Below are 27,590 nucleotides of genomic sequence, written 5' to 3' on the forward strand. Positions count from 1 at the left end.
TCTCTCTTTTCTCCGTCAAATAAATAAATAAAATATTTAAAAATAAATAAATAAGTAAGTAAGTAAAAATAAAAGGAAAGCCTGGAGCTCTGATGTGAATTTCTTCTGATGGACACGGACTGTCCCCTCATGCCTCCCCCCATTCACTTCTGACGCATCCATTCCATGTGAGCAGCCAGCGTGGGCTGCTTATGTCCCTTCTCGCCACACCTCTCAAACACCTGCTGCCTTCACTGTATGCCCTCACCCACCTTCCTGTTGTGTTCCAGCATATCCTTTAAGACCCAACTCAAGGGCTTTTTCTTCCCAGAATAATTCCTCTTACAGTTGCGCTATTTTGTATCAACATCCTGCCCTCTACGTTCAGTTTGTGCTGTGATGTCATGTGCTGGGATTTCAGGGGGATGTAGTTCTCCCTCCCCAACTCAACTGTAACCTCCAGGAAGGAGACATCATGCCTTCTGTGTATTTTGTTTGTATACCCACAGTAGCTTGTATGATACCTGGTACACGGCTAGAACTCCAGGTACCATTATCTAAGTAAATGGATAAATAGATTTGGTACTCAGAGCAATTTAAGTTGCTGACTTTCGAGCCGAGCAGAAAGGGGCTGTCACAGTTGTGTCGGTTCTGAACGTCAGCCTGGGAGCACTGTGAAGAAGGGTATGTCTAGAGGATCGTGAGGTTACAGAGCAAGGAATGGAGGTGAGCGCTTGTGAAGAAGCTGCTGGGTAGGTTGAGGAGGGCCTGTGGTGTGTTCATGCCCTGGTACAGTGGGGACTGACCCAACCCATGACCATTCCCAGTGCTCTGGGATTCATGATCTTGGGCCTGGGAAGCCTGAGGTCTGACAAGACCCCCAGCATGTTTCGTTCTTGATGGTCCTTCCCTAATGACCACTCTGTCCTCTGTGTTCCTCCCTGTCTCCCCCTAGAGCCAAAGGACGAAGTGGAGGCCTCAGATGATGGTGAGTGCAGGCCACCTGTCCTCAGGTAGACTCGAGGGACGGGTGGAGGGGGGGCGAGAGAGGAATCTGACGGCTCACACTCACCCCACCCCCACCCCGCAGATGAGAAGGAACCTGAGATCGACTACCGGAACGTGACTGTCAACACTGAACAAAAAGTGTCTGACTTCTATGACATCGAAGAGAGACTAGGCTCGTAAGTGGAACGGGAAGTGTCTTTCGGGCCCCCAGGGTGGGGTGGCGCAGATCCCATCATTAAGTTCCATGCCTCGTGTCCCCATCTTTTCCTGGGTTTTGCCAACCTCCCATGCCGAGACCCCCTGTAGAAAGAGGAGGTGCAGACCCAGTCAGCAACCCACAAGGGCATCCCCACCCAGGCCCTCTCAGCTACTGCTGGTGCAGCTGGCTCAGCTCCAGGAGAGTTCTTGAGCAAGGCCTCCCTTTCCTGTGCCTTCTCCCTCCCAACCCCCGCATGGGCTAACAAGGCACCACCAGGGTCTGGTCGGACTGTCTGAGGCTGCCGTCCGTGTCGTCGGCAGGAGGCAGGCAAGTCTGAGCCATCTCGCCGTTCTGCAGTCATAGCTTTTGTGCCTCTGTAAAGCCCACAGCCTTGAAAGGCACAGCTGCTCACCATTGCTCGCTTTAGGAACCTGGTCTGCGCTGTTTGCTCTGGTTGTCCCCTAGAGTGCGGACACCCCAGCCCTGAGCCTTCACACTGTCCCCTCCAGCAGCTGCCTGTCTCCCACTATCCCTGGAGAAGCCCAGTGGAGGCCAAGGGGATGGAGTTCAGGTTTGATTTCTAGGAGGTTTCTGGGAAATAAAAGGGTCACACCAACCTCAACAGAGTTGCCTACAAGGAGCCTGCCCTGTGCATAGGAGCTGGGTCAGAGGAACACCGAACTCCTTTCTCCCACCATGGACAGCATGGACCTCCCTGGGCTGTCTCCAGGGCCCCATGCTGGACACTGGAGCAGAAGGAAGTAGCCACTCAGAAATTCTCTGTATCTGGGGAGGAATTCTTCCACCTGAAGTCATGGGTCCCTCTTTTTGATGAAGGAGAGAGAAGTCCATCAGCCAGTATGGAGGCTTCAGCCCAGACAGAGGAGCGGGCCTGGGTGGGGATTGGATGGGGATGTGGGCTGGGCCTGGCCACAAGCTTGTAGATGAGGGAGAGGAGGGTTGTCTGAGCTAGAGGGGCACCCCATGATCAAGGGCAGGCACTGGCAAACTTTTCTGTAAAGGGCCAGATAATGGCTAGGTGAGGTTTTGACGAAGCAGAAAAGTGGCCATGGGCGAGATGCACACGCACGAGCGTGGCTGTGTGCCAATAACATCTTATTTCGAAAAAGAGGTGGACTAGATTTCTCCCACAGCATCACTTGTCAGCCCCAGTGTAGTGGAAAGCTTGGCTCAATTTGCCTTTTCTCTCCTCCTCCTTTCATTCGCAGTGGGAAATTTGGACAGGTCTTTCGACTTGTAGAGAAGAAAACTGGAAAAATCTGGGCAGGGAAATTCTTCAAGGCATATTCTGCAAAAGAGAAAGAGAATATCCGGCAGGAGATCAGCATCATGAACTGCCTCCACCACCCCAAGCTGGTCCAGTGTGTGGACGCTTTCGAAGAAAAAGCCAACATCGTCATGGTCCTGGAGATGTGAGTGGTGGGCTGCGGGCCCAGGAGCCCCTCGCGCATCTCCACCAACATTCACACCCAGGCCCCTCTGCCCCAAAGTGGGGAGCACTGCAGGTAGAGCTGTAGCCTGAAAGAGCCTCCCCACCCCCAGTGGCCGGGGGGCACACCCTAGAACAGCACATCTGTACACAGGAGTGGCCCTTACCCACTGACCTCCAGCCCATGCAGCCCTCCCTTTCCGTAACACACTGGCAGATCTTTGAGGACCCCTGCCCCCCTTTTGCCCCACCTCCCTGTGAACGTGCCAAGGTTACCCCTAGGCTCCGCATCTGCATTCAGGGGCTTTGACTTGGAGGTGGCTTTGGAGGAGAAAGGGAGGGACAGAGCCATTTCCTGACTGGCCTTCAAAAGTAGAGGTACCCAGGGTGTGGGGCTTGGGATGTGGGGGTGCAACCCTGTGCTCTGCAGTCCCCCATCGTGTGCTCATTTGTACTTTGACTTCTCACCAGAGGATAGGTAGTTCTTTCTGGGCTGGGCTGTCCACACACAGGGGACAGATCAGATGCCCTCCAGCCAAGGTTTTCCTGGAATCCACCCCCAAGCTGCAGGCATGCATAGGCACACTTGCACAGGTTCACACCCACCCACCCACCCACATACATAAACACATAACGCACATGCGCATTCTGCCCTTAGCCAGATGTCCTCTGCAGAGGGGTCTGTGTCTTTCAGTTTTCTTTCCTGTTTTTCATGAGAAGTTTTTTTCAGTGTGATACCATCAGATCAAAAATTGTGACTGTAAGAACATACACAATAATCCGTTCCCATTCTGACCCCTGTCCCTCATCCACCCCGTTTCTACCACTACCGCTCACACCGGTAACTATTTCCACTGGTTTTGTTTGTATCCTTCCAAACTTTCTTTATGAAAATACAAGCATATATGCTTTTTAAAAAAAATATTTCCCACCTTTTAGCACCAAGGTACCTCCTAGCCACTATTCTATATTTTTGCTTCCTTTCATTCCTTTCCTTCCTTTCGAACTTCAGCACCAAGTTCATATGGTGCGAAGGGCTCTGAATGTTTCCGTGGCTGGTGAGCTTCCCATCCGCCCTGTTCCGTGGGATTAGCTTAACGTGCAGAAACCACAGTCTCCTGGAGTGGTCTTCCTTGGTTTCCAGGCCTTTGCCCTTCCAAACAGTGTTTGTAACCTTGTCCATACATCTCTTCATTCACACCTGTTCACATCTGTAGGAGACATTCCCAGAAGTGTGGTTATGCAAGATCAAAGTGCATGTGCATTTGAAATATTTAGAAATCTTGTGAAACTGCCTTCAGCTTCCTTGCTTGCTCGTCCTGAGCTTCAGGATCTTAGTCCTTTCAACACCTTTGTTCCCAGGAAAGGTGAGGCCTTCCCGGGCTTAAGGTGTGATTTTCTCCCCTCACTCTGTGATCACTTTGGGGTGTTTCCTTCCGGCTTATGCACATCTGGAAAAGCTAGAGGGGCTTAAAAGCACGGACTTAGAACACAAATTGAGTCTGAGAAGTCTCATGTCAGTCCCAGCACTGCCTCTTACTTGTTGTGTGGCCTTGAATAAGTTACTCAGCTTTGCTAATTTCTTAGTGTTATTATCGGTAAAAGGAGGATATAAGCTGCCCCATGAATAACGTGAGGATTAAATGGAATCATGTAGTCAGGCCTAGTGCTCTCTAATTGGGACTTATTCTTAGTCGTATGATACATTGACTTTCTCCATGTTGGGGTCTCTTTCCCACTTAAAATTCTTCCGTGAGCATTTTAACACACACCGAGGTGTTGTGGAACAAAAACCTTCCTATTCAGGAAACCTGGAGTCAGGTCCTATTACTGCTGAGCTGTGATTTTGTCATTACTAAATCCTTCCAGTGAGGAGGCATATTGGGATTAGACTCCCTTTTTGGTTCTAAAATTCGACAATTCCGTGGAATTGTAAACTACTCCAAGAAAGTCTGCGTTCATGTCTTAGAATCTGTTTTCGGCCCCAATTCGAGCCCACCTGCCCACTTCCGGGAAAGGCCGGCCCATGTCTGTGGCCTCACTGATCACTCCCTCACATTAGCCCTTGGGCTCTGTGCTTCACGGTCATTCCAGAACAAGTCGCTTGGTGCAGCCAGTGCGGGCGTGTGGGGACATGGGAAGAAATGTCTTATGTTTAGAAGTTAAACCTTGGGCAAGTTGGGAGAGGGTGCGGGGAGGGGGTGAGAGGCAGCCAAGCCTGGGTACGGCCGGGCAGCAGCACCAGTGGGCAGAACACCATACTTAGCGTGGAATTGGGAGTTGGCAAGCTGGATGGAAAATGTTGAGAGAAAACATAAGAAGGCTTCAGCTGGCCTGGCTTTCGTCCCTCCTCCCCGTACCTCCCCCGTGGCCAGGAGCAAGTCTGGCAGTCACAGATGCCAGTCTTCTGCAATTGGGGTAAGGAGCTTGCCCCTTGATAGGAGCTCAACCAAAGAAGTGGGAGCACATTCACACTCCATCCATACTTCCCTTCCAGCTTAAACAGACTTGGCCTCGAGAGGGTAAAGCCTGGCATTCAGCGGTACAATTTGCCATTGCCCTTGTTTGATGGAGATACTAAAAGTAAGAGAAGGACAAGGCCTAGTGATGTAGAGAAGTGAAAATATCTTCCAGGGTCCCCTCCTTCAGTTCAGCCACCTCCGACACAGTGAGAAATCAGAAGCAATGTGTCTTCAGCCTCTCTGACCTCTGATGATGGGACGAGCCACAAGCCCCCACGTTTATTGGAGGTTGTTGCCCAGAGACAGGGGTTCCCTCGGGCTCCTGGCCTCAAATCTCGGCTTGTCCTTGGGGAATGCCCAGGCCCTTCCAAGTGGTGGTGAGACCCTCAGCACTGAAGCAGTACGATTTAGGCTGGGTCTTTCACTGTCCATCTCACTTCCGTGTTGCCATTGGCTAAATTTATCAAAGACTATTCAGTTGGCTGCCAGGAGACAAGGAGTAGAGGGTCTGGGTCTGGAGTCCACTGAAACATCATGCCTACTGGCTGCCAGGGAGGGCTCGCCAAGGTCTACACTTGAGGGGGAGGTGAATTTGATCCCTTGGGATTAAGTAGCCTTGCTAGATGGTATTTACTCACTCACTCACTGTTCATTTATTAAGCATACATTTCCTCTGGCCCAGTCTTGGCCCTTGGCTTGATCCCATCTCTGTGGGTGGCAGCTCCTTTCCACCCATAATCTTGAGTATTTTCAAGAGAAACCTAGGTAGAACCATTAATCCTGTTTCTGTAACCTCTTCCATCCTAGGAAACGGACCATAGGAACAGCTTTCAAAATACATTAACTATTTTTTAATAGATTGAACCTACTTCAACTACTTCTAGAAAGGCAGTAGTAATTACCTCTACAGCTCAGATTTCTACTACTCATTGCCTCAGACATTCCCAAGGGCACTGCAAATAATGGTTGCTTACTTTTCCAGAATATTTTGCATTTAGAAGCACACATTTTGAGACACCTTGTCAGTGCCACATTATTGCCAGGTATAAATAAAGTTCTAGAGATGAGCCAGACCTTTTCCACACATATTCATAAACAACTTTGAGACAAGGCAGATCTGATACAAAAAAAGTACAGATGAAACCCAGGACTGGAAAGTTAATTTCCTCTGGGGAAATCAGGAGTGATTTCTCAGAGGAGTTTCTCAGTTAAATTTCCCAAGCTTGTCCCAATCCTAAGGATGACCTGGGGGGCTTATGTAACATATGGATTCTCAGAGCCCTCCCAAGATTTTCTAAATTATAATCTGCAGAGAGGAAGACTCTGAGAGTCTGTATTTTCAACAAGAGCCCCAGTAGGCACTTTGAAAAAACAAAAAAGGGGCGCCTGGGTGGCTCAGTGGTTAAGCCTCTGCGTTCGGCTCAGGTCGTGATCTCAGTGTCCTGGGATCGAGCCCCGCATCGGGCTCTCTGCTCGGTGGGGAGCCTGCTTCCCCCCTTCTCTCTGCCTGCCTCTCTGTCTACTTGTGATCTCTGTCTGTCAAATAAATAAATAAAATCTTTGAAAAAAAATAAAAACAAAAAACAAAAAAACCCACAGGCTTTTAAAAAAATTTTCAATCTAATTTTTTTAAAAAGGTGATTATTGAGCACGTACTATGTCACAGGCACTCACCCCTTGAGGTGGTGCTGTTTTTATCTGCACCTTCCCGGTGAGGACATTGAGGCCCAGAGATGGGTAAGGGTCGAGGGAGACCTGAGAAGGATAATTCAAGTTTGACTTGGAGCAGAGCTGTGGAAACGGAGAGCTTAAGGACGCAGGCGCCACCTGCTGACCACCCAGGGAACCCCCCCTCCCCGCCCCGCCCCAGGTGCGAGAGCCTCCGTTCTAGCACCTCCAGCAGCCACTGGTGCCCTCCTGGAAAGTGCTGGTGATGGAGGCCCACACAGGCCGTGGTGTGCTGGACCCCATGCTGCACCCCTGTCTGTCCCTCCCTCAGGGTCACTGCCAAGATCCACGGACTCACCACAGATTGTGAAATGCTAATTAATATGTGGTGAGCACCTACTGCATGTCAGGCATAATGCTCTACAAAAGTTCCTTTGATCCTAACGACTCTATGAGGTAAGGACAGATAAAGAAAGCAGGGCTCAGAAAGGTTAAGTGCTGTGCCCAAGGTCACACAGCTATAAAAGGCAGAGACAGGATCCACATGCAGCTCTTCCCTTCTTCATGATGGCTCCCATTAGAAGAGAGAAGGCCCCTGGAAGAGGGTGGGCCCAGAACAAAACCTATCTAGCCTTGCTCAGCTGGTGGACATACAGGCCATTGCAGAACAGAGCTTACTGACATCTGCATGCTATAAAAGTCACCGGGGAAATGCTTTAAATTTTCTGAGCAGCAAGGAAGGGAGGTGGGTCAGAGGTCTGGGACAGGGGAACGGAAGGGACCCATGTCACTCAGGTGACAAGGCCATGTGTTTGTACTGAAGGGCAGTATGCTACTGGCTGTAGCCTCTGGGCCAGTTCTTAGTGGAAGATGCCTGCTGTGGGCCCCAGAAACACCTGGGTCAGGGTCCAGGGTCTATGTAGTCAGAGCAAGGGAGCAGGCCAGACAAGTTAGTTGTGGCTGGAAGGAGTAACTGATGCCACAGGCCTGGCTAGAGGAGGCAATTGTAATGGGTTGCAGCCGATAAATGTCAGAAAATGTGCTGGGGCTCCTTATTATTGAAGCTATTTTTCTTTTTTCTTTCTTTTTTTTTTTTAAGATTTTATTTATTTATTTGACAGACAGAGATCACATATAGGCAGAGAGGCAGACAGAGAGAGGGTAGGAAGCAGGCTCCCTGCTGAGCAGAGAGCCTGATGTGGGCCTCTATCTCAGGACCCTGGGATCATCCTGAGCCAAAGGCAGAGGCTTTAACCCACTAAGCCACCCAGGTGCCCCTGAAGCTATTTTTCTGTTTCTGGATGTGTGGAACAAATGCTATGGGTGTTGTGAGTCTTTCAAACATCAATTCTTCCTGACTAGAATACATAGCTGGGGTACAAGAATGAGCCCTTACACATCTGTGGTCATTCAGGGAAGGAAGCCGCCTGGTGGTTACCCCTTTTGTCAAGCCAAGGAGATTATGTCTGACTCACTCAGCTCATGATCACCTCTGAAACTGCCCAGCCCGATGCTTCCTTGAGTCCCCCAGCAGCTTAGTGGGCATGAACAGTGCCCCCCAACCATAGCAGGAAATCAGGAGGCCCGGGCCCTCCTCACTCATACAGGGGAAACCAGGATCAGCATAACAGAACAGGGGCCTAGAACTCACGAAGCTGCAGAAGTGCCCGGCCCCCCTCCTACCCTGGGCTTTGCTGCCTGTCCCCCATCCCCGCCACTCCTGCCCCAGACTGCCCTGGGCCAGACTCCCTGCCAGCCTGCTCGCCATGCTCCTGGGAGCTAACTGTTGTTCCCGCCCCTGCAGCGTGTCGGGGGGTGAGCTGTTCGAGCGCATCATCGACGAGGACTTCGAGCTGACGGAGCGGGAGTGCATTCAGTACATGAGGCAGATATCAGAAGGGGTGGAATACATCCACAAGCAGGGCATCGTCCACCTGGACCTCAAGCCCGAGAACATCATGTGTGTCAATAAAACCGGCACCAGAATCAAGCTCATTGACTTCGGTCTGGCCAGAAAGCTGGGTAAGGCTGCTCACCTGTCTTGTGCCCACCCACAGACGGTGACTGTGTTCCATGCACTGGGCGTTGGAGGGAATGCGCTGGGTTGGAGCTAACGTCAGAGGTCATGGGGGCTGCTGAGGCTCCCTTCCTGCCCTGGCCACCCACTAGGCTTGGCCTCGAGTCTCTATCCCTTATCTGTAAAATGGGTTAATGGTAGTCCCCCCCTGCTCGAGCAGTGGGGGAGGGTCGGGTCAGGGACATTCCTACAGGTGCGGTGATGGAAGTGGTGCCTGGCACACAGTGAGCCTTTGCTGTTGACTTTTGTTGCCGTCACTCTCCCCTCTTGCACTTTCACTCTGGGGCCTGCAGCAGCCACTCATTTTGGTGATGGTGCCTGCTCCCATTTGTGTCTTTCACAGCGACTTCCGGAGCACTTTCACACACTTGCACTGGGTTCTCACAGCAGCCCTGCAAGAGCGGCAGGGCAGATTTTCAGAGCCCTGGTTTATAGACCAAGAAGCGGTAGACCAGGTCCCACCACGAGGCAGGAGAAGTGCTGGGGCTTAACAAGGACCCCAGACCCGGCTCAGTGTTCCCTGAGGCTCCCCTGCTATTCCTGCCTCAGCTGGGGGACAGGTGCCAGGGGCCTTCGTGTCCAGCCCTGTAGCCGTCTCGGTCTGTGATGTCTGCCCCACGCCTGCCCACGTACCCCCTGCCTGCTTCACCCTTTGATGTCTCAGTAAGTGACAAAACAGCCTCACCCTCTATCCCCTGACCCCTGCCCTGTCACCAAGGAGCTGAGGGCTGGCACAGACTGATGTTTCACCCCATTACAAAGAGGACACTGAGGCAGTGAGGTTCTGCTAGGCTCTGACTTGCTGTGCTCCATCCGCTGAAGACGTGGTGTGGGGGCAGCAGCTGATGCACAGGGCCCCCCTTCAGGCAGGAACCACTCACGGTTTGAGCAGAGAGGGTGCTTCTGGCCCAAGGGGCTGGTAGCATTAGAGCCCCAGTGACACAACGTGCAGGCTCCCACGGTGAGAGATATATGGAGAGAGCGTGTCTCCCATGGCCTGGAGAGCGGGGAAGGACTAGCGTGTAGCTGGAAGGGTTCAGGTTGGAGTGGAACAGAGCTTTTGCATCTGAAGGCTCTTCAGTGGTCTGTCTTTGAGCATTTGCTGCAGGCTCTGTAGTGACACAGAGCAGATGTGGTCTACAGGCCAGACGTCTGCCACCCCCCACTATGGACGAGATTCTCCAGGAGATGTTACCATGCAGTGGACATCCTACTGGGCATCTCTGGTCCTTTCCAGCTGAGTGACAGCAACCTGGGGTTAAGGTCTTTCCTGGCTGTCCCCCTGGTAGCTCCTGGGAGGAGAGACAGGTGGGGGCAGGGGGGTATAGCTTAGGAGTGGGACTACCTGGGCTTAGGTCCTGACCCCCACTGTTAAATGTGGGTAAACCACTCGACTGCTCTGGGCCTCCCTTTCTTCCTCAGGAACAGGGATGTCATGCCGCCTTCAGGTCCCCGAGAATATTGAATAGGAAAGTCCTTACGAAACAGGCAGCAGGGTACAGAGGACATAGAGAATGTTAGGGATTATTGCCAAGCACAAGTCACAGCCCCTTCTGGGAATGCTTGGGAGAGACAGACATGTGAAAAACCATGCTGGGGGTGGGAGGTTGGTGCCACCTCGGTGGCTCAGTTAGTTAAGCCACTGCCTTTGGCTCGGGTCAGGATGCCAGAGTCCTGGGATCAAGTACCATATCAGGCTTCCCCTACTCTGCGGGGCTCCTGCTTCTCCTTCTGCCTGCCTCTCCCTCTGCTTGCCCACTTTCTCTCTCTCTCTGTGTCAAGTAAATAAATAAAGCATTAAAAAAAAAAGAAAGAAAGACTGTGTGAGGTGCAGGGGCTTCCGCAGCCTCCTCTCCCTGTTGGACCCCGCCCCTGATACTGACAGGGAGTGCATGGTCTGTCAGTTTCACCAGGGCATTGTCACACCAATTCCCAAGGAGGCCAGGTGTCTCCGTGCCATTCTCAAGGGGAGAGCATCCAAGAGCCAGGCACTGTCTGTGTCCCTCCCATGCACACGGATGGCGTTCACTTAGCATGGGTTCCTCCTGAATGTTCTGGTGATTTATCCCTCTCCATCCTGGTTACAGAGAATGCGGGGTCTCTGAAGGTCCTCTTTGGCACCCCGGAGTTTGTGGCTCCTGAAGTCATCAACTACGAGCCTATCGGCTATGCCACAGACATGTGGAGCATCGGAGTCATCTGCTACATCCTGTGAGTCTCGGGCACGTGAGGGAGGGGCAGAGAGCCCCACAGGAGGGTCCTGGGCTGCTCTGCCACTGAAGGGGCTAGTGTGGGTGTTGGTGGAGAGCCCACCTCAGAGTCAAGAGGGCAGCAGCTCCTTTCCCGCTCCCACCAGCCTGCCCCACTCCGGTTTGCCCAGTGGAGTCAGCAGACCCTGTTGCATTCCTGTCGGAGTGGCTAGCGCTGACCCTGACACCCCATCCTGGGCCCGTCACTGTCCCTCATGCTGACCAGGCTGGGGTCTTCAGTCAGGAGGGTGGTGTGGGGCTGGTGCTACGTAATTTACCCTTGCTTGTGTAGGTGGGTCCATGGAGAAGGAGGCAGGGAATGCAGGGGCACCTCGGTGGGCATCATCATTGTCTTCAGAAGACAGCACCCCACCCTCATGGCAGGGGGACTCCAGCGACCAGCCTCATTCCTGAGTCCAGTATATGAGCCCGTTATAAGCACTTCTGATGAGAGAGCCCTCAGCAGACAACAGAAAGCCACGCAGGAATCGAAATTGGGGAATCAGGTGGACAATATGAAGCCACTTTGATTAATGATGGCAGGAACGCCCACCAGAGCTTTGGGACCAGTCCTAGACACAAATCACTTGGGCCTCTCTGTAGACTGCAGATTCTGCTTTGGGAGGTCTAGGACAGCCTAGAATCCACGTTTCTAAGAGCTTCCAGGCTGCCGGTAGTGTTGTTCCAAGGACCACACTTTTCTGACTAGCAGGCTCTAGAACACATACCTTTGGGGGGCTCTCACTGATTTAGTCTCCAAAACCCCAGGCTGCAGATAGTCCTTAGCCTCAGAGGCAGCCCCTGGGTTTATGGGGCAACACACAGTGATGGGATGGTTTCCTGAAGATGCAGATAGGCAGGCGTTCATTTCGAAAAGTGAACATATTTCTGTTGTTAAAGTGAAAGGAAAAGTTCAATGTCCTCATAGAAAACTTGAGGAGGACCGAGGAAGCTTTCTTTGCCCCCTGGGGTCTTCCGAGCCAACTGACAAACAGCTCTAGGAGATTGTGCTGCACAGTCAGCTTCAGCAACAGCTGGTACAAAAGCTTGAGCAGAGATGGAGTGATTTTGTGTGTGTGCAGAGTGAACTGACCGAGATTACTTGGTGTCCCCCTTTCATACACCTCCTCCCCAGGGCCAGGAGTTTTCATTCTTTTCTACCTGCTCAGGAGTTTGATTCTCAGTGTGGCCTGTCAGGACAGCCTCCGTCAGTAACACCTGGGTTGTGGGCTCTGTAGCCCAGAGAGTCCGAGTCCTCTTCTTCCTTGCACGGGGTCCCCCCACTTCTCCCAAAGCAGCAGACAAGAAGCTCCCTAGCCAGGAGCACGTGTGCCTGTTTCCCCCTCCCCTCCCCTACCCCAGGAGAAAGGTTGCTGACGGCTAGTGGAAGCTGCAGTGACCCTGGCTCCCTTGGTAGATAGGGAATTAGAGCAGAGCTGTAGACCCAGCCACCCCTCTGAGGGCTGCCCCAGTCTGCACGGTGCTCACGTGCTCCCACGGCTGCTCTGGCCCTGGGGGAGACACCTGGCACTTGAGAAACAGGCTGGCTCAGTTCTTTCTGTTCAGACCCCTCTGTCCTGTGGCCTGGCTCTATCCCTGGGTCCCTCACAGATTTTCACAGGGGCTCCCATTTGATCCTCACTGCAAGCCTGGGAGGGAGTTGTGGCAGGGATCTGACCTTCATGTGGCTTGGAGGTGACCCGGGCTACAGGGGCCCTAGCCGTGTGGGCATTCTGCATCTGGGGACAGGTTACATGGGTATGTTCACTGTGAAAATTTAAGGGCAGTCCCTAACTGGTAGGGAGACCAGCTGTCCTAGTTTCCCAGACTATCCTCATTTTATACTTTTTTTAAGATTTTACTTATTTATATGTCAGAGAGAGAGAGAGAGAATGCATAAGTAGGGGGAGTGGCAGGCAGAGGGAGAAGCAGGCTCAATCCCATCATCCCAGGATCATGACCTGAGCTGAAGGCAGAAGCTTAACCGACTGAGCCACCCAGGAGCCCTTAGCCTCTCCCCAGTGTAGCACTGAGAGTTCTGTATCCTGGGCAGCCAATAGGCCTGGGTGAACCAGGAAAGCTGGTCACCCTCCAGGACTGTGGGAAGTGGGCAGCACGTGGACTTCCTTGGCCCTGATCACCTCCAAGCCAAATGAAGATCAGATCAACTGTCCCTCAGAGGTAATCATCGACCTCAGGTCTAACACCCTACCGCAGTTTTGCCTATCCCTGAACTTTGTATAAATGGAATCCTATGGGAAGATGTGTCCGGCTTCCTTTGCTCAGCACTGTTGGTGAAACCCACTGATGTCACTGTGCATGGTGCTAGGTTGTTCGTGCTCACGCTGTGTAGCGTTCTGCTGTATGACCCTCATCCGGTCTGTCATCTGCACTGCTGGGTTTTAATAGATGCCCGTGGTGGGTATTCCAAGTATTCTGGTGTGTGTTGGGTGTACATTCTAGAGCTAGAATCATTGAGCCATAAGAGCACTTTATTTTAAAATGCCAATTCTTTTGGGTGGAGGAACATCATAATCTGGATAATATGTTCTATTGCTTTACCAGATTACTTTTAAGGCTCAGACCAAGAAATAGGAAGACCTTTATGAAATGGGGAGAAAATAATTCTGATGAAAGGGGCATCATGTGGAAGGTGTTTGGCCAGCAGGGTGCACGGAGAGGGGAGAGCTGTGTGTTTGCCAAGGAGGCCAGTACGGGCCAGGCAGTCCAGTGTGGACCAGGCATAAGGGACACAGGTCATCTCCATCCCCCCAGTGTCTAGGCTCCTGCACACACCACGGCGGGCTGCTCTGCCCTCTGGAGCTTTTCCTGTTGGCTCTCACAAGGGAGAGAGGACTAGGAGCTCCCCTCCTGAGTAAGGGCTCTCAGCAGAGCACGCGGGACCCAAAACAAAAGTGGGAGCCAGCCAGGCCCTTCCTTTCAGACCCTGCTGTGCAAAATTCTAGAGTAGCAGAGGCTGGAAGTTCCTGGAAGAGATGCTGTGGCAGTCTTCATGTACCTTCTACCCCTCTCGTTGGAGCTTCATTGTCTGTCTGATAATCCTTGTCAAGGCCACCTTCCACATTTGTACCAGAGGAATCCCCCATCTCCTTTCTGGGGCCAGTGAGAGACGGAGAGGCCAGGGAGTTGGGGAAATACATAATAACTCATTTACTATTTAACACATAGTTGGTGAATACCTCCTAAGTGTCCAGCTCTGTCCCGTACGTTGTTATGAACTTCTTGGAGGAACTCCTCAAACCCCTCAGGGAGATCAGGGCTGATACTGTCCTGGCCTGGAGACCCCTGGCCTCGCTTCCAGGCACAGGAGAGATGCAGTGGGTGGGGTCATGAACCCCCTACCTTCTAATCCCTGATTCTGGAAGGAAATGGTAGATTGTGTGAATTTCCTGGAGATTTCCTGATTTTAGGCAGGAGGAGAGAGGACAGGAGTGATCTAGGCCACACATTAATGATGTCCTAAGCCTTTCTTCCTTTTCTAAGACCTCCTTTCCTTTCCCGCTTTCCTCTCCTCTGTTTTCTGAGGACTTAGTGTTGCCTTACCGCCTGGGGGGACACCAGAACCCTTCTCTGTGCCTTTCTCCCACCCCTACTCCAGAATTCCTTCTCTCCCTCCCCTGCTCCAAGGCAAGGTAAAGGGCACTTACTGCTCTGCCTTCTCCCTACCATCTTCCTACTGGGCTCAGCAACAATAGGAAGATGAGCTCATCACTTCAGTTCATTTGTCTTTTTTTGTCCTCAAGATTTTACTTATTTATTTGAAAGAGAGAGAAAGAGCATGAGTGGAGGGAGGGGCAAAGGGAGAGGAGAAAGGAGCCCTGATGTGGGGCTTGATCCCAGGACCAGAGATCATGGCCCAAGCTGAAGTCAGACGCTTAACTGACTGAGCCACCCAGGCATCCCTCAGCTCATTTCTTGAGCATCTATTACAGTCCAAAACACCACAGCCATCCCCATCCAGAGCCAACTTCTAGAGACATCAGCCCAGTGAGCTAGGGAGAGCGCCCAGTGCCCAAGTGTCAAGTGCCTACTCAGACTTGGGTTTTGGTACAGGGTTCTTCAGAGGGATCCAACAGCCCCACTAAAGGCCGCCCTTGCCCTCCCCACTGCTGAGCCCAGACATGCTGTCTGATTCCAGCTCCTGCAGCCTCCAGGAGCCCTGAGACCAGACCCAGATCCAGCTACTACCTAAAGGTTTCACTCTTCAGAGACTTAGGCTGCAGCTAGAGTGACTAACCCAGGCAGTCCACTTTCTCGGACACTGCACAAAACGATACCCAGTTCTTCCTCTGGAACCTAACCAGCCCTCTCAGACTTTTCCACCACCCTGAGGAATGTGTGTCTGAAGGCACAAATGGGATAAAAAAAAAAAAAAAAAACTAATGTCTTCCTAAGCATTCAGTAGCTTTGCTGAGTGATGTGTGGTCTCTTTCACCGGCCATTCCTGCAGGAGGTCATCTGCTACTCAAAAAACACCAGGAGGAGAGTACAATGCAAGAGGCATTTCTATGTCTTTCTCTTTTCTGACATTCTGCCCTGCATGCAGAATGGTCTTCTGCATAAGATTCCCTGCCTGAAGTTTTGCTTCAGTGAGAGATTAAGAATTAAGAACAGGGGGCACCTGGGTGGCTCAGTGGGTTAAGCCTCTGCCTTCAGCTCAGGTCATGATCTCAGGGTCCTGGGATCGAGCCTCCCATAGGGCTCTCTGCTCAGTGGAGAGCCTGCTTCCCCTGACCTCTCTCTGCCTGCCTCTCTGCCTATTTGTGATCTCTGTCAAATAAATAAATAAGAAAAAAAAGAATTAAGAACTGCCTGCTGTTATGACCTCTGTGACTCCTCAGCAACCATTAAAATTGAATGTGAAGACTTTGTATACACTTGTGAGAGACAATGTCAAGTGACAAAAAAGTGGAACACCCAAAAGTTTTCCCATAGTGATTACAGTTTTGTTAAAAATAAATAAATAAATGGGCGCCTGGGTGGCTCAGTGGGTTAGGCCGCTGCCTTCGGCTCAGGTCATGATCTCAGGGTCCTGGGATCGAGTCCCGCATCGGGCTCTCTGCTCAGCAGGGAGCCTGCTTCCTCCTCTCTCTCTCTGCTTGCCTCTCTGCCTACTTGTAATCTCTCTCTGTCAAATAAATAAATTAATTAAAATAAATAAATAAATAAGATAAGATAAGATTTAAAAAAAAAACAGATAAATTTGTTGTTTATGTTGGGGAGGAAGAAAAAAACTTTCCTTCACCCTCTTAGGTTCTTTTCTTGGAGGCCTGCAAATCAAACGGACAGAAGGCAGATTAACAAGAGAAAAAAAACAGATTTAATTATGTATATATGCATAGGAGTTCACAAAGAAATGATTCAAGAAGGTGTTTAGAATTGGGGGCTTACATACTATTTTAAAGAGAGCAAGCAAGTAATTGTAGAGAAATAACCAGACTAAGGAAAAGAGGTTTGGGGCTTCTGGAGGAGGAAAGTTGTGAGAAGGTGACTAGGAAATGTGTAGTAAGTAAGGGTTGTTTAGCAAGGTATGTTATGAAGATGAGTCTTGTCTTTCTGGGAAGGGAGAGAACATATTTACAAATGGAAATTTATGTTACCTTAATAAAGAGAAATGTATGTCCTGCTTTTAGATTGAAAGGGAGGGCAAAGAGCTAATTGCCTTCAGCTCAAAACATTCTTTATACCAAAGTGGCTTATTTTGGAGTGACGTACTCTGATCCCCTTCAATTAAAAAAATGAGATAAAACTAGGAAGAGGGGTGGGTAGTTGTGTTTTTAATGCTAATGTTATTATGTTTTTTGATTGGGTTGATCAACCCAACCGTATATGATCCTTATGCAAATTTTAGCAATAAAAAACCCAAATAAGAAAATTAAAAAAAAAAAAATCCTGCCAAATCCCACCACCAGGAAACATCACCGAAATTCCGACACTCTCTTTATCATCATGTTCTGCATATATGGCAAGTTTTATTTTAGAGACGTACTCTTTAACAGGAATTCTGTGGGAGCTCGGCAGGCAAGGAGACAGCCAGGGCTGGGGGTATTTCAGATGGATGGGCTGCCAGAAAGGAGGAGTGCCAGAGGCGAGGACACTCTCCCCAGCTGTGAACTTTACAGAGATTAAGCCCTATCTTTGCAGGATTATAGTCCCTAATTAGGAAAAGAGGTTTACAGAAGGGGCCGGTGCAGCATTCCGCAGCAGGGTTGTCTGCTCTTCTGGCAGTCTTTGGAATGCTGCAGGACTTTCCCCCTCTTTGTTTCAAATGGAAAATGTAAAGACGGGAAGGAGGCACCTAGCTGACAAGCAAGAATCAGGCTGCTTCTAGATGGGACTAGCTGGGGTCGCACTGAATTGCAGAGATGGGGAGAGCTGGAAGCCCCTAGGAATTCTAACCTAGCACCCTTGGTGGAAAAAGGGAAACTGGGGCCCAAAGAGTGTGTGTGTTTGTGTGTGTGTGGAGGCAGGGCAGAATGGCCTGTAGGTGTGCAGACTTGGGAGTGATTTGCTACCACACTACCTTCATTGTCATGTATAATGAGCCCCTTGCCTTCTTCAAACAGAAGGGAAATTGGTGTTTGGCTTTAAGACATCTTTTTTTTTTTTTTTTTAAGATTTTATTTATTTATTTGACAGACAGAGATCACAGGTAGGCAGAGAGGCAGGGAGAGAGAGAGGAGGAAGCAGGCTCCCTGCGGAGCAGAGATCCTGATGTGGGGCTTGATCCCAGGACCCTGGGATCACGGACCTGAGCCGAAGGCAGAGGCTTTAACCCACTGAGCCACCCAGGCGCCCCGGCTTTAAGACATTTTAATGCCATCTGCAAAACTCTGTTATTCTAAAATACAAATATATTGACTAGGATGAGATAACTCACATTGCAAAAGCTTTCTTCTTTTTACAAAAGGTATCGTCCAAGGTTTCCTTCCGTGGCAAGCTTTCCTCACAATATTTCAGTGGCTTTTGTTTTACAAAGCTGAGTTTGCAGGTGCTGTTGTATTTCATAAGCTGAGTCCGTTTGGCCTCCAGAAGGATTTGCATTACTGTTTATGATAATGGGTTCTTAAGGATTTGGGGGAAAGGGACATTAGTAAAGGCTTCATCTGGAAGGTTGATGGCAAGAGGCCCTATATCCATCTCGTGGGACTCAAGTGAGGTCAGGGCAGGACAAGCTACATAATTTGTGGGGCCCCATGCAAAATGAAATGGTAGAGTGACTTGTTCAAACGTTACTCTTTCAGCATGACAGGAGCAGATCATTAAATTAAGAACGAGACCTTCTAAGGGTGGGGCCCTGTGCACCTGTGTAGGCCTGACCCACCCATGAGGTCACCCTAGGTCAGGGTGAATGGCAGGGGGAGGGTTGGTATGAAGATGAGGTACACAGAAGTGAGAGATTAGGCCGGTAAGCTGTAAACCTGTCCTACTTGGCTTTGAGATACTTGGCCTGACATATTTCATTTGTTACTGGTAAATGTGTCATTCCCGAGGTCACAGATTGGTGAGGCAGTGGGGAAGAACTGTGTAATATCTGCAGTCTTGAACAGAGCTCCTTCCTACGGACCAGGCCTCGTGCCAGAGCTGTACGCCAGGATCGCTTCATCAGCATAGAAATACTGATTAAAGGAGCAGTTAAGATCTAGGCTCTAGAGACAGATGCCTGGGTTCAGATCTCACTGATCAAATCCTTGGGTGAGTTATTTAACCCCACTCTGTGCCTGTTTCCTCATCTGTTAAAGCCGTGAGTTACATGGGAGAGGGGTGGTATTAGGATTGAGTGAGTTCATCTACTTTAAGCTGTTTGCCCAGTGCCTGGCACATAGTAAATGTTTGCCACCATGGTGCTGTTGATGGAGGAGAAGGAGGAAGAGGAGAAGGATAAGTAAAAGTGGTGACCACTGTAGAGTGAAGTGGTAGGTTCTCCAATCATATAGAGGAGGAGAACATGGCACGGAGAGATGAGGAAATTGTCCCAGATCACCCAGAAAATGAACAGACTGTGCCATTTCCTCAGCCTCAGTTTCTCTTAGGGAAGCTTTTTGTTTTGACCTGAGTGCCTCAGGCTCACTGGTATAGGCGGATCACCAAACCCACGTTGCTGGTTTGAAGTCTCCTGTCATCCGTGCTTGCTAAGCACCTGGGGTGTGCTCGGCCCTGTCACTGCTGCTGACAGGGAGGAAGATGAGAGGTAGAAGGGAGCAGGGGCAGCCCGGTGTGTGATGAGTGCTATACCATGGGACTCGTCCCTGGTGAGGGGACAAGCACCAGCACAGAGGGGAAGGGACTCTTCTACCCAGGAACCTTGGTGAAGGTTCCGGGCTTTGGGCAAGAACAGAGGACAGGGGGGAGGTACCCTGCTATGTCCTGACAAAACAAAAACTGAAGTAAGTTCCTTCCCCTCAGCCTCACAAGGCAGGTGGTGATAAGAGGCATTGACACCCCAAAAGTGCAGTGAGCCCTGAAGAGAGTCAGGGCCACAAAAGCCTGGGGACCCACACTCTCTCCTTTTCTCTGGCAGGAGGAGAGGCAGGCACAAGGGTATTATGGGTGCACAGCTTTGCAGGCCCTCACTCTTGACCTCGGTGACACTCGCTTGGCGGGGATCGTCCCACCTGCCCTCCTTGCCAACACCCACGCCCATTCATCTGCTGTCCCGCTCTTCTCTTCCAGGGTTAGTGGACTTTCCCCCTTCATGGGTGACAACGATAATGAAACCCTAGCCAACGTTACCTCAGCCACCTGGGACTTCGATGATGAAGCGTTCGATGAGATCTCTGATGACGCCAAGGATTTTATCAGCAATTTACTGAAGAAAGATATGAAGTAATGAGTTGACATTTCCATCTTTTCTGCTTCCCTGGTCCCTGGACTGGGGTCTGGAAGCAGGGACTTCCTTTAACCCTCTCCCCTGAGGAGGCAGGGAGGGCAGGCACTGCAAGTAGTGGGGAGGGGGAGGGGTCTTCCTAGGCCCCCTATGCCAGTTCCAGGCACCCCACTAGTCTTTAGAAGCACAGAAACCTCACTCGAAAAGCAGCCCTTGATGGCTGTTGCAGGGAGAGAAAGAGCTTGCTGTGTGTCAATAATGACAGCCCTTTTCGTTTTCTCTGTGCGAGTGTAGCTGTAGCCTGGCTGAAACCTCAGCCCCTCTTCGGGGGTTACTTGGAAGTATCCTATTTGAGGCCCCTGATCATACTCCCCCGCTAATCTAGCTTGGTGTTTTTTCCATATCTCAATGACTTAAGAACCACAGGCCTGAACAAGGAAACTTCTCCCACCTGCCCAAGTGAGGCTGTGATTTCAGACCTCTGGCTCAGCCTTGTTCCCACGTGGCCTCTGGCCCCCCTCACTATGCAGACTGTGCAGTTCCTCATCTCTGCCCTGGGAGCTGCTGGGAGCTGCCCATGTGGTCAGTGGAGGGACACATAAAACCGTAGTGACCACTGGGAGGCCAGTGTGTTCGGTCACATGGATGGCCTAAGGCCATGAGAGCAGGTCAGACACACCAGGTGCTCTGTAGGTGTTTCCATGGGAGTAGAGCTGGGGAGGCTAGGGCAGAGGCCTCGGGTGTGGTTAGCAGAATCCGTGGGTGAGGACTCTCCAGGTGAAGAGACTGGTGAGATGACAGCAGGGAGGTGGGGAGGCAGTGCATGTGTGGGGAAAGCTGGCCTGCCCCAGGGAAGGGATCAGCGGCTGCCAGGTGAGAAGAACTGGCCCACTGGGTGCCTTGCCCACTCTGTAACAGGTGGCCAGATGAGGCAGGGCCTGGCTCCAGGAGCGCCACTCCCCACCACCACTAGCATCTGGCTTTGCCCTAGAAGGGTGGTGTTGAATAGTAGGGTACCAGAGGATGAGAAGGGGAAGGGTGGCCTGAGTCCACAGGCAGGTGACTGTAGGGTGCGGGTTCCTGCCTGTCTGCGTGGCCCACAGACCCCCTCTGAGCCTACCAGTTATCTTGTTACTCCCCCCCCCCCCCGGAAGAAATCCTGTTTGCAACCAAGATCACGGTTGCTAAAAGAGTAGAGTTGAGGGTCTCTCAGATGGCTCTGATTTTCTGGTTCTGTATCCACCTCTCAGTCCTTTTGAGCTACCTCAGGCCAAATTCCTCCAGAAGCTACATCCACTCCTTCTGTGAGATCATCATAGCATTTTGTTTCACAGCCTTTATAGCAGAAGTAGGCATGACCCAGGTAGAATCTGGATGTCATGGGGCCCTAGATTCCCTTTCAGTGGAAATGATCCTCATTCTCAGGTGCTTTGTGGAGATGCAGACCTCCTTCCTAGTAACACTAGTCCAGGATGGCCTTTGTCCATCAAGCTTCATTCACTGAAAATTTGGTAAATGAGGTTACACACACACACACACACACACACACACACACTCGTTTTCTCATCTGACCTCAGATTGATTCAGTAATGAGCTGTGCGGCCCTTTGGTGCTCATAAAATGGATTCACCAAAGAACTGATTTCAAATTATCAAGATACTCAAGTCCCATAAACTCTTAAATGTAGCATCTCTTTAACTAGAAATCTCCACCTATCCACGCTTTAAAAAAATATTTTTATATTATAAAATCAGTACATGTGAATTGTAGAAAATTTGAATATAGGAAAATTAAAATAATCCATAATACCTTTATCTAAAGATCACTGCATTTTGCTGTAATTAGCAAATCTAATTATACTCATTTTTCAATGTATGTTAACATTGGTTCTTTGGGCTTTATTAGTCCTATTACAATTAAGGTGATGGCCCTGAATTATTTCTAGAATCCCAGAGCTTTCAGAAAGATTAAATGAGTTTGAGTGCAGTTTCTAAGGTTGTCGTAAGTCATAGGTTGTATGTAGGACAAAACCTGACACTCAACCACACCGTAAGACATGAGAGCTCAGTGATTCTGAGAGATTTCAGCCTAACGTTTCACTCTTCCCTCCACCAGACAAGGAGACAGAAAGATTAGTCCACAGCCCCCGACCCCCTGTAACCAGTAGAATGGCCCTGCCCTAGAATATCATTCTCAGATGTGTCTGCCCTTACCCTTCCTAGACCCCAAGGGCAGGTCATGAGACTCCAGTTGCTTACTTGGTGGTTAGGCCTTAACACTTAACCTATTCTGGGTCTAGTCAGAGTAGCCCAGACCAAAAGAGTAAAAAGACCAGGAGCACAGTGACCCTGATCGTGGTGGATGAACTGGGAACAGAGAGAGCCCCGGACTCTGCCCAGTGTGACCAAGGACAGGTGACCTCCCATTTCTGATCTGACCAGCAGTCTCTGAGGTCCCCTCCTGCTCAGAAATCCTCTGATCTCTGCCTCCATCAGAAACCGCCTGGACTGCACCCAGTGCCTTCAGCATCCATGGCTAATGAAAGACACCAAGAACATGGAGGCCAAGAAACTCTCCAAGGACCGGATGAAGAAGTACATGGCAAGAAGGAAATGGCAGGTAATGAGGGTGCCGCTTTGGACTCGAATGTTGCCCCTCACATTTGCTTTATTGGAGCTTCCCTCAGTCCAAAGATATTTATATCTGTTTCTGAAATAGTCTGGGACCAAGAGTGACATTTCATGTCTTTGTGGCTAGGGTTGAGCAACATCACCTTGAAGCCTATTTGGCAAGCCTGGAGAATGTGACCTCCTTAAAGACAGTAGGATGGCCTTACATTTCTTTATAGTGAAGGAGGAGGGCAGCACAGGATCTACAAAGAGAGATAAGGTCCCCACCACCTAGGGAGATTGTGTGTTACTATGTGTCCTTGGGTGAGTGACAACCTTCCCATGTCTTCGTATTCTCACCTCAAAAATGGGGGATAATAGTGGTAGCAACATCACAGCATTGTTGGGAGAATTACATGAGGTAATCTTCATCTGGCCTTGGGAACATTGCATGGCACGTAGTTAAGTGTTCAAAAATGATACCGGTAGCTCATATGAAGGGCTGGCCATGTCAGGGAACATTCAGAACACTTTCTATACAGTCTTTTAATCCTGGGAGGCAGGTATGATTATTTTCCCCACTTTACAGACAAGCCGAGGCAGAGAAAGGTTAGGAAAGTCACCAGGGATCATGTGGCTAGTAAATGGGAGAGGATTCAAACACAGAACCTGGCTCCAAAGTACTGCCTTAGCAATGGCACAAAATTGCCTCTGATTAATAGCAGCTGGATGAAACTGTCATCCAAACCACAGAGAACTTGTCATCGGCTATGTTATTTTTATGATCACTATTAGTATTACAAAATTTCTGGGCTATGGTTTCTATACTCCAGTACACGGTTTCTATACTCAAGGAATGTTAGGGTAATGGGGCACTGAAGCAAATGGACATAAAAGGACATAATGCACATCAAGAATCATAAACTATCAGTATAGTCTTCCATGGCCATATATGTGAGTGTAGATGGGAGAAGGGAGCCAGTCACCCCAGCGTTGGATGTGGTTGTGAGGAAATGCTGCCAGGGGCAGGACTTTGAAAGTGGTCATGGAACTTGGGCTTGAACAAGAGAAGAGGGATACAGCATAGACGGGAGAGAAGGTGCGGAGGTCCTCACCCTGATAAGAGCAGTGTCCTTTAGCTGGGCAGCCGGGGGAATTGGGGCATTTAAAACTGGTCTGCGTGGCAGAGAAGGAAATCTCTGTTTTAGGGACAACTTGGAGACTGGTAATTTGCCATACAGCATGACTAAACTGTGGTCACTAAATCCTCAAAGAGCACAGCTTCACACACAGGTGGAAAGGAGCAGAGGCGAAGGGGGCGGCGCTTAGGGTTTGTGGGTTTAAGGGACCACTACCCCCTGAGTGGCTCAGCCAGGACTCCCCCCACAATGAAAGTCAGTTCCTGGTTAGCCCCCGGTAAAGGTTTAGGGGGACTTCTTGGCTCCCTCAAGTGCCAGGTGACTTGGAACACCTGTGTTGCTTAACTTACCTTCCGGTATCATTAGGATCCAGTGAAATCAGAGTAACTAATGTTCTTAAAACAAAAAGGCATCCACAAAATCAAAGTTGGCTTTATTAACGATCCTATGGCTGGTGTGGGAGTGGGGTGGTCCTACATGCAGGGAGTCCCATTGGGTTTCGCTTTGACAACAGTGTGGGGTTAAGAGGCAGCCTTATCACTTCAGGCTCTCTGGGAGCATCGACACATCTGTTGATGAACCAAAGCCAGGAAGGATCTGAACCCAGGGGACAGGGGCAGAGAAAAGGAAATGGGAGAGGAAATAAATGGAATTTTTTAGTCCGATGGGTCAGGGAACCATGATCTGTGTTGATATTTTAAATCACTTAAATTTTTTTCTACTTGTTAACAGTGTAACTAGCCATAAGGTTTTCTGGAAGTGAGAAGGGAGAGAAAAGGCTAGAATTCAGAGGAGGAATCTTAATTTCCTATCTTCATATAGGTAGCAGCGTTTGGAAATGGGTTTTCCACAAAAATAGCCGTTAGGTCTCACAAACATACACACGAAAGTAGGCTAGAAAATCCCATGCCATTCAAGATGCCCCTGAAGCATAAACTCTCTGATAATGGCTCAGCTGTATCTACCTATGCACATTTTTTTACCTCAGATACAAGGACCTTAGCACACTCCAAACAGGGCCTTCCCTCTCAGGGCAGCTGAGGTAGTGTTTGCGGGGGGCAAAGTGCAATGGAATAAAATGGGATAGACTATGGTGGAAAGGAAGGGCCAGGGCAGGCATGGATGGCCCAGAAATCTCTATGGCTGCACAAGAGAAGATTCCTTGCTATCGTTCTGGTGTGGTTTCCATAAAGGGCCCAGGAAGAAGGAAGTAACATGAAAGCAAATCCCTATAAGTAAGGCAACCTATAGATGACTACTTATGTCATTGATCTTAGAAGGAAGTTATTCTGAAAGAAGGTATATTTTTTATTTAAATGAAAAACAATCTTAGACATGGTGAGCAGTAGCACAGGGTGAGTTGAACAGGGTAACAGGGCTGCTGCTTGTAAAACTGGAAGTGAAGGACTGGGAATTAGAGGCCTGTGGGCAGCCATCTTTATTTTCTGAGACCCACAAAGACTCCATCAGTATGGTCCATAGGCCCATAGAGAAGAAAGTTTTGACCCTGGATAGCAGAGAGTACTCTTGGCCATCACATTTAGATATTATGTACTTGTCAGGGGACACTGGAGTCTCAGAATTGTTGGTATATATGTAGGGTCTGTGATGGCTGGCTGGCTCTAGGGTGACCAAATTGCTCCCACTGTACCAGGGGCCTCTCAGCTTTAGGCCCCTGAACGACTTTCATCGTGGGAAAGCCCTCAGTTCTAGGGAAACCCAGGAGGGTCAGTCACCCTCACTGGCTCTCCCAAGAAGGGAGTCTGTGCAGCATTAGGGAGACTAGTACAAACAGTGCCTGCCTGGAGCACAGGAATCCAGCCTTGGCAATTGCCCTCAGACAAGAAAAAGACTTCCTCAAAGCAAGGATGGAACTTAGGGAATTGAAACTTTATTTCTTGATGTTCCAAAAATTTCTAAAAGTCTTAGTAAAACAGCAAACAATTTTTAGCTCAAAGGCATGAAACCGGAAGACTTGAATGTACAGATATCTTTCTTTTTCAGTTGTGACAATTTCTCTGCTGATTTTTTTTTCATTAATCTGTTCCCAAAGATTGAATCTGATGTAGATTATTTTTAAGATTTTTCCCTATTAATCACTTCTTTTCTCCCTGTTTTAGAAATTATATGCTGTAATACTCTATCTGATGGAAAATTTACCCCTATGGGTAGCCTATATGTTTATTAATGTGTATTGGCTCCCTTCTCTGAAATACTCTTATATCTGCCTTGTTCCAGCAACTTCATATTAGTCATTTTGTTAATAGAAGAGGAAAGAGTTCCTTATTTGACACCACACAAGTGAAGATAGTCGTGATCAGTCACAGTCCAGGCATTCGGAATTAGGGAGCCCATGGGCTCACGGGGAGCATTTACTGCTACACAGTCACATGTATGAATCAGAGTCTCTCTGCAGAAGACTGGAGCTATAGGGAGACTCGAATCTTCTGGTTCAAGAACATGAGGTCCACAGAGGGGAACTGATTTACATAGTAACGTCCCTTTGTTGAGAACGAACTCTCTGAGTCCAGTGATTCCTGGCCCAGGCAAACCGATCTATGTTCGATAAAGGGAATCAAGAGCCAGAAGGACTGGGTCTGAGAGTTTGGCGGACCTGGGAATAGTCTGGTCTGACATTGACTCCATAGGGAGGGCTGCCGTGGCTGGTGCCTCCTCTTCCTGCCCATTCCTGAGGTCAGGATGACCTCCCATGGGATGAGCTGGGTCTCCCCAGCTAGCACAATAAACAGATCAATAATGTCACTAGGAATAGCCTTTCCCAGCAGAGCATGCAAGACTGCCACATGGGCTCAGTCTGCAGGTACATTGGAGCCTGCAGGGCCACGGGGCCTCTGCACGCAGCTACTGTCTTCTCTCACCTTCTTCCTCCACCCCCACTTCATCTCCACCTGGGGCTTCCAGAACTCTGTTCAGAGGGATGCAGCTTCACCATGGTGACAGAGGGCCAGAAATATAACCACACCACAGTGATGTATGCAAGAAGGCTGATGGCCAGGGGACAGAGCAGGATGGAATGTCTGTCCAAAGTGCATGAAGAGAACCACAAGGATGGCATGTGACAAACAGAAAAGTGGCGGTGGTCATAGCAGATCTCAGCTTAAACCACACACACACACACACACACCCTTATGAGTCCTTAGTGCCCTGTGATTCTTTTCTTTCCAAAGTGATCTTTTTATGAAAATATCTTGGCTTTCCAGATAGTCCAAAATTGTGAGGCTTTACTGAAATGCTTGAACACGTGAAGTTAGTTCAGGAGGAAATGGCTTTGCTGCTGCAGCTTATGGCCCAGTAGGTGAGTGCTAGCCACTGGCCTGTGTGCAGACTGTTTCTTTCCTTTCTTAGGAGCCAGTCTGCAGCGGTGTCTGCCCTCTGGGCACACAGCATCTGGATGCCTGAAAAGATGCTTTGGGTACAGAGATGGGAAGAGTTGCTTATGCCTTCATTTCTTACCTTGTCATTCCACTGACCTTAGAAAAAGGGCAAGAAACTTCACTTGGAGGTGAAACCTTCAAGGACCCGTGGAGTAGGAAGGTGAAGGAGTGGTATAGACACTATTGTATATTATAGGGGATTTCCTGACTTAAATCCTTAGGCTTGGTAGAATTTTTACAATGCAAAGGAAGTTTTCATCTCAAGTTCTGGCATCCTTTTCAACAGAAATTCTGTCCTCTCCCGGAGTCTCTCATCTCAGAAAAGCAAAGTGCTTCTGCCTTTCATTTCTTTGGGTCCTTCTTTTTGATGCCTGGGAGTACATCAGGGAGGAACAGCCCTCTAGAACCTCACTGTGCATTCGCAGACTCACAGGCCAGTCAGAGTGTTTCTCAAAATCTCTTAAGTATCTGAATCATAAACAGAACTAAAGAGACCTTGGAGATCAT

General features: G+C 49.6%; 1 protein-coding gene across 9 annotated transcripts in view; it reads left to right on the forward strand.

Moving 5' to 3' along the window:
- The window catches only part of MYLK (myosin light chain kinase), a 265,249-nt gene that overhangs the window by 230,441 nt on the left and 7,218 nt on the right, over positions 1-27,590 (forward strand). For all 9 annotated transcript variants that reach the window (XM_082744141.1, XM_082744140.1, XM_082744139.1 and 6 more), the window contains 7 exons: positions 935-967; positions 1,070-1,163; positions 2,416-2,619; positions 8,571-8,788; positions 10,931-11,054; positions 19,787-19,939; positions 22,436-22,559. In XM_082744141.1, coding sequence (XP_082600267.1) covers positions 935-967; positions 1,070-1,163; positions 2,416-2,619; positions 8,571-8,788; positions 10,931-11,054; positions 19,787-19,939; positions 22,436-22,559 — 950 coding nt within the window. The remainder of the gene's footprint in view (positions 1-934; positions 968-1,069; positions 1,164-2,415; positions 2,620-8,570; positions 8,789-10,930; positions 11,055-19,786; positions 19,940-22,435; positions 22,560-27,590) is intronic.

This window comes from Mustela nivalis, assembly GCF_964662115.1.
Source record: "Mustela nivalis genome assembly, chromosome: 1".
Taxonomy (NCBI): Eukaryota; Metazoa; Chordata; class Mammalia; order Carnivora; family Mustelidae; genus Mustela; species Mustela nivalis.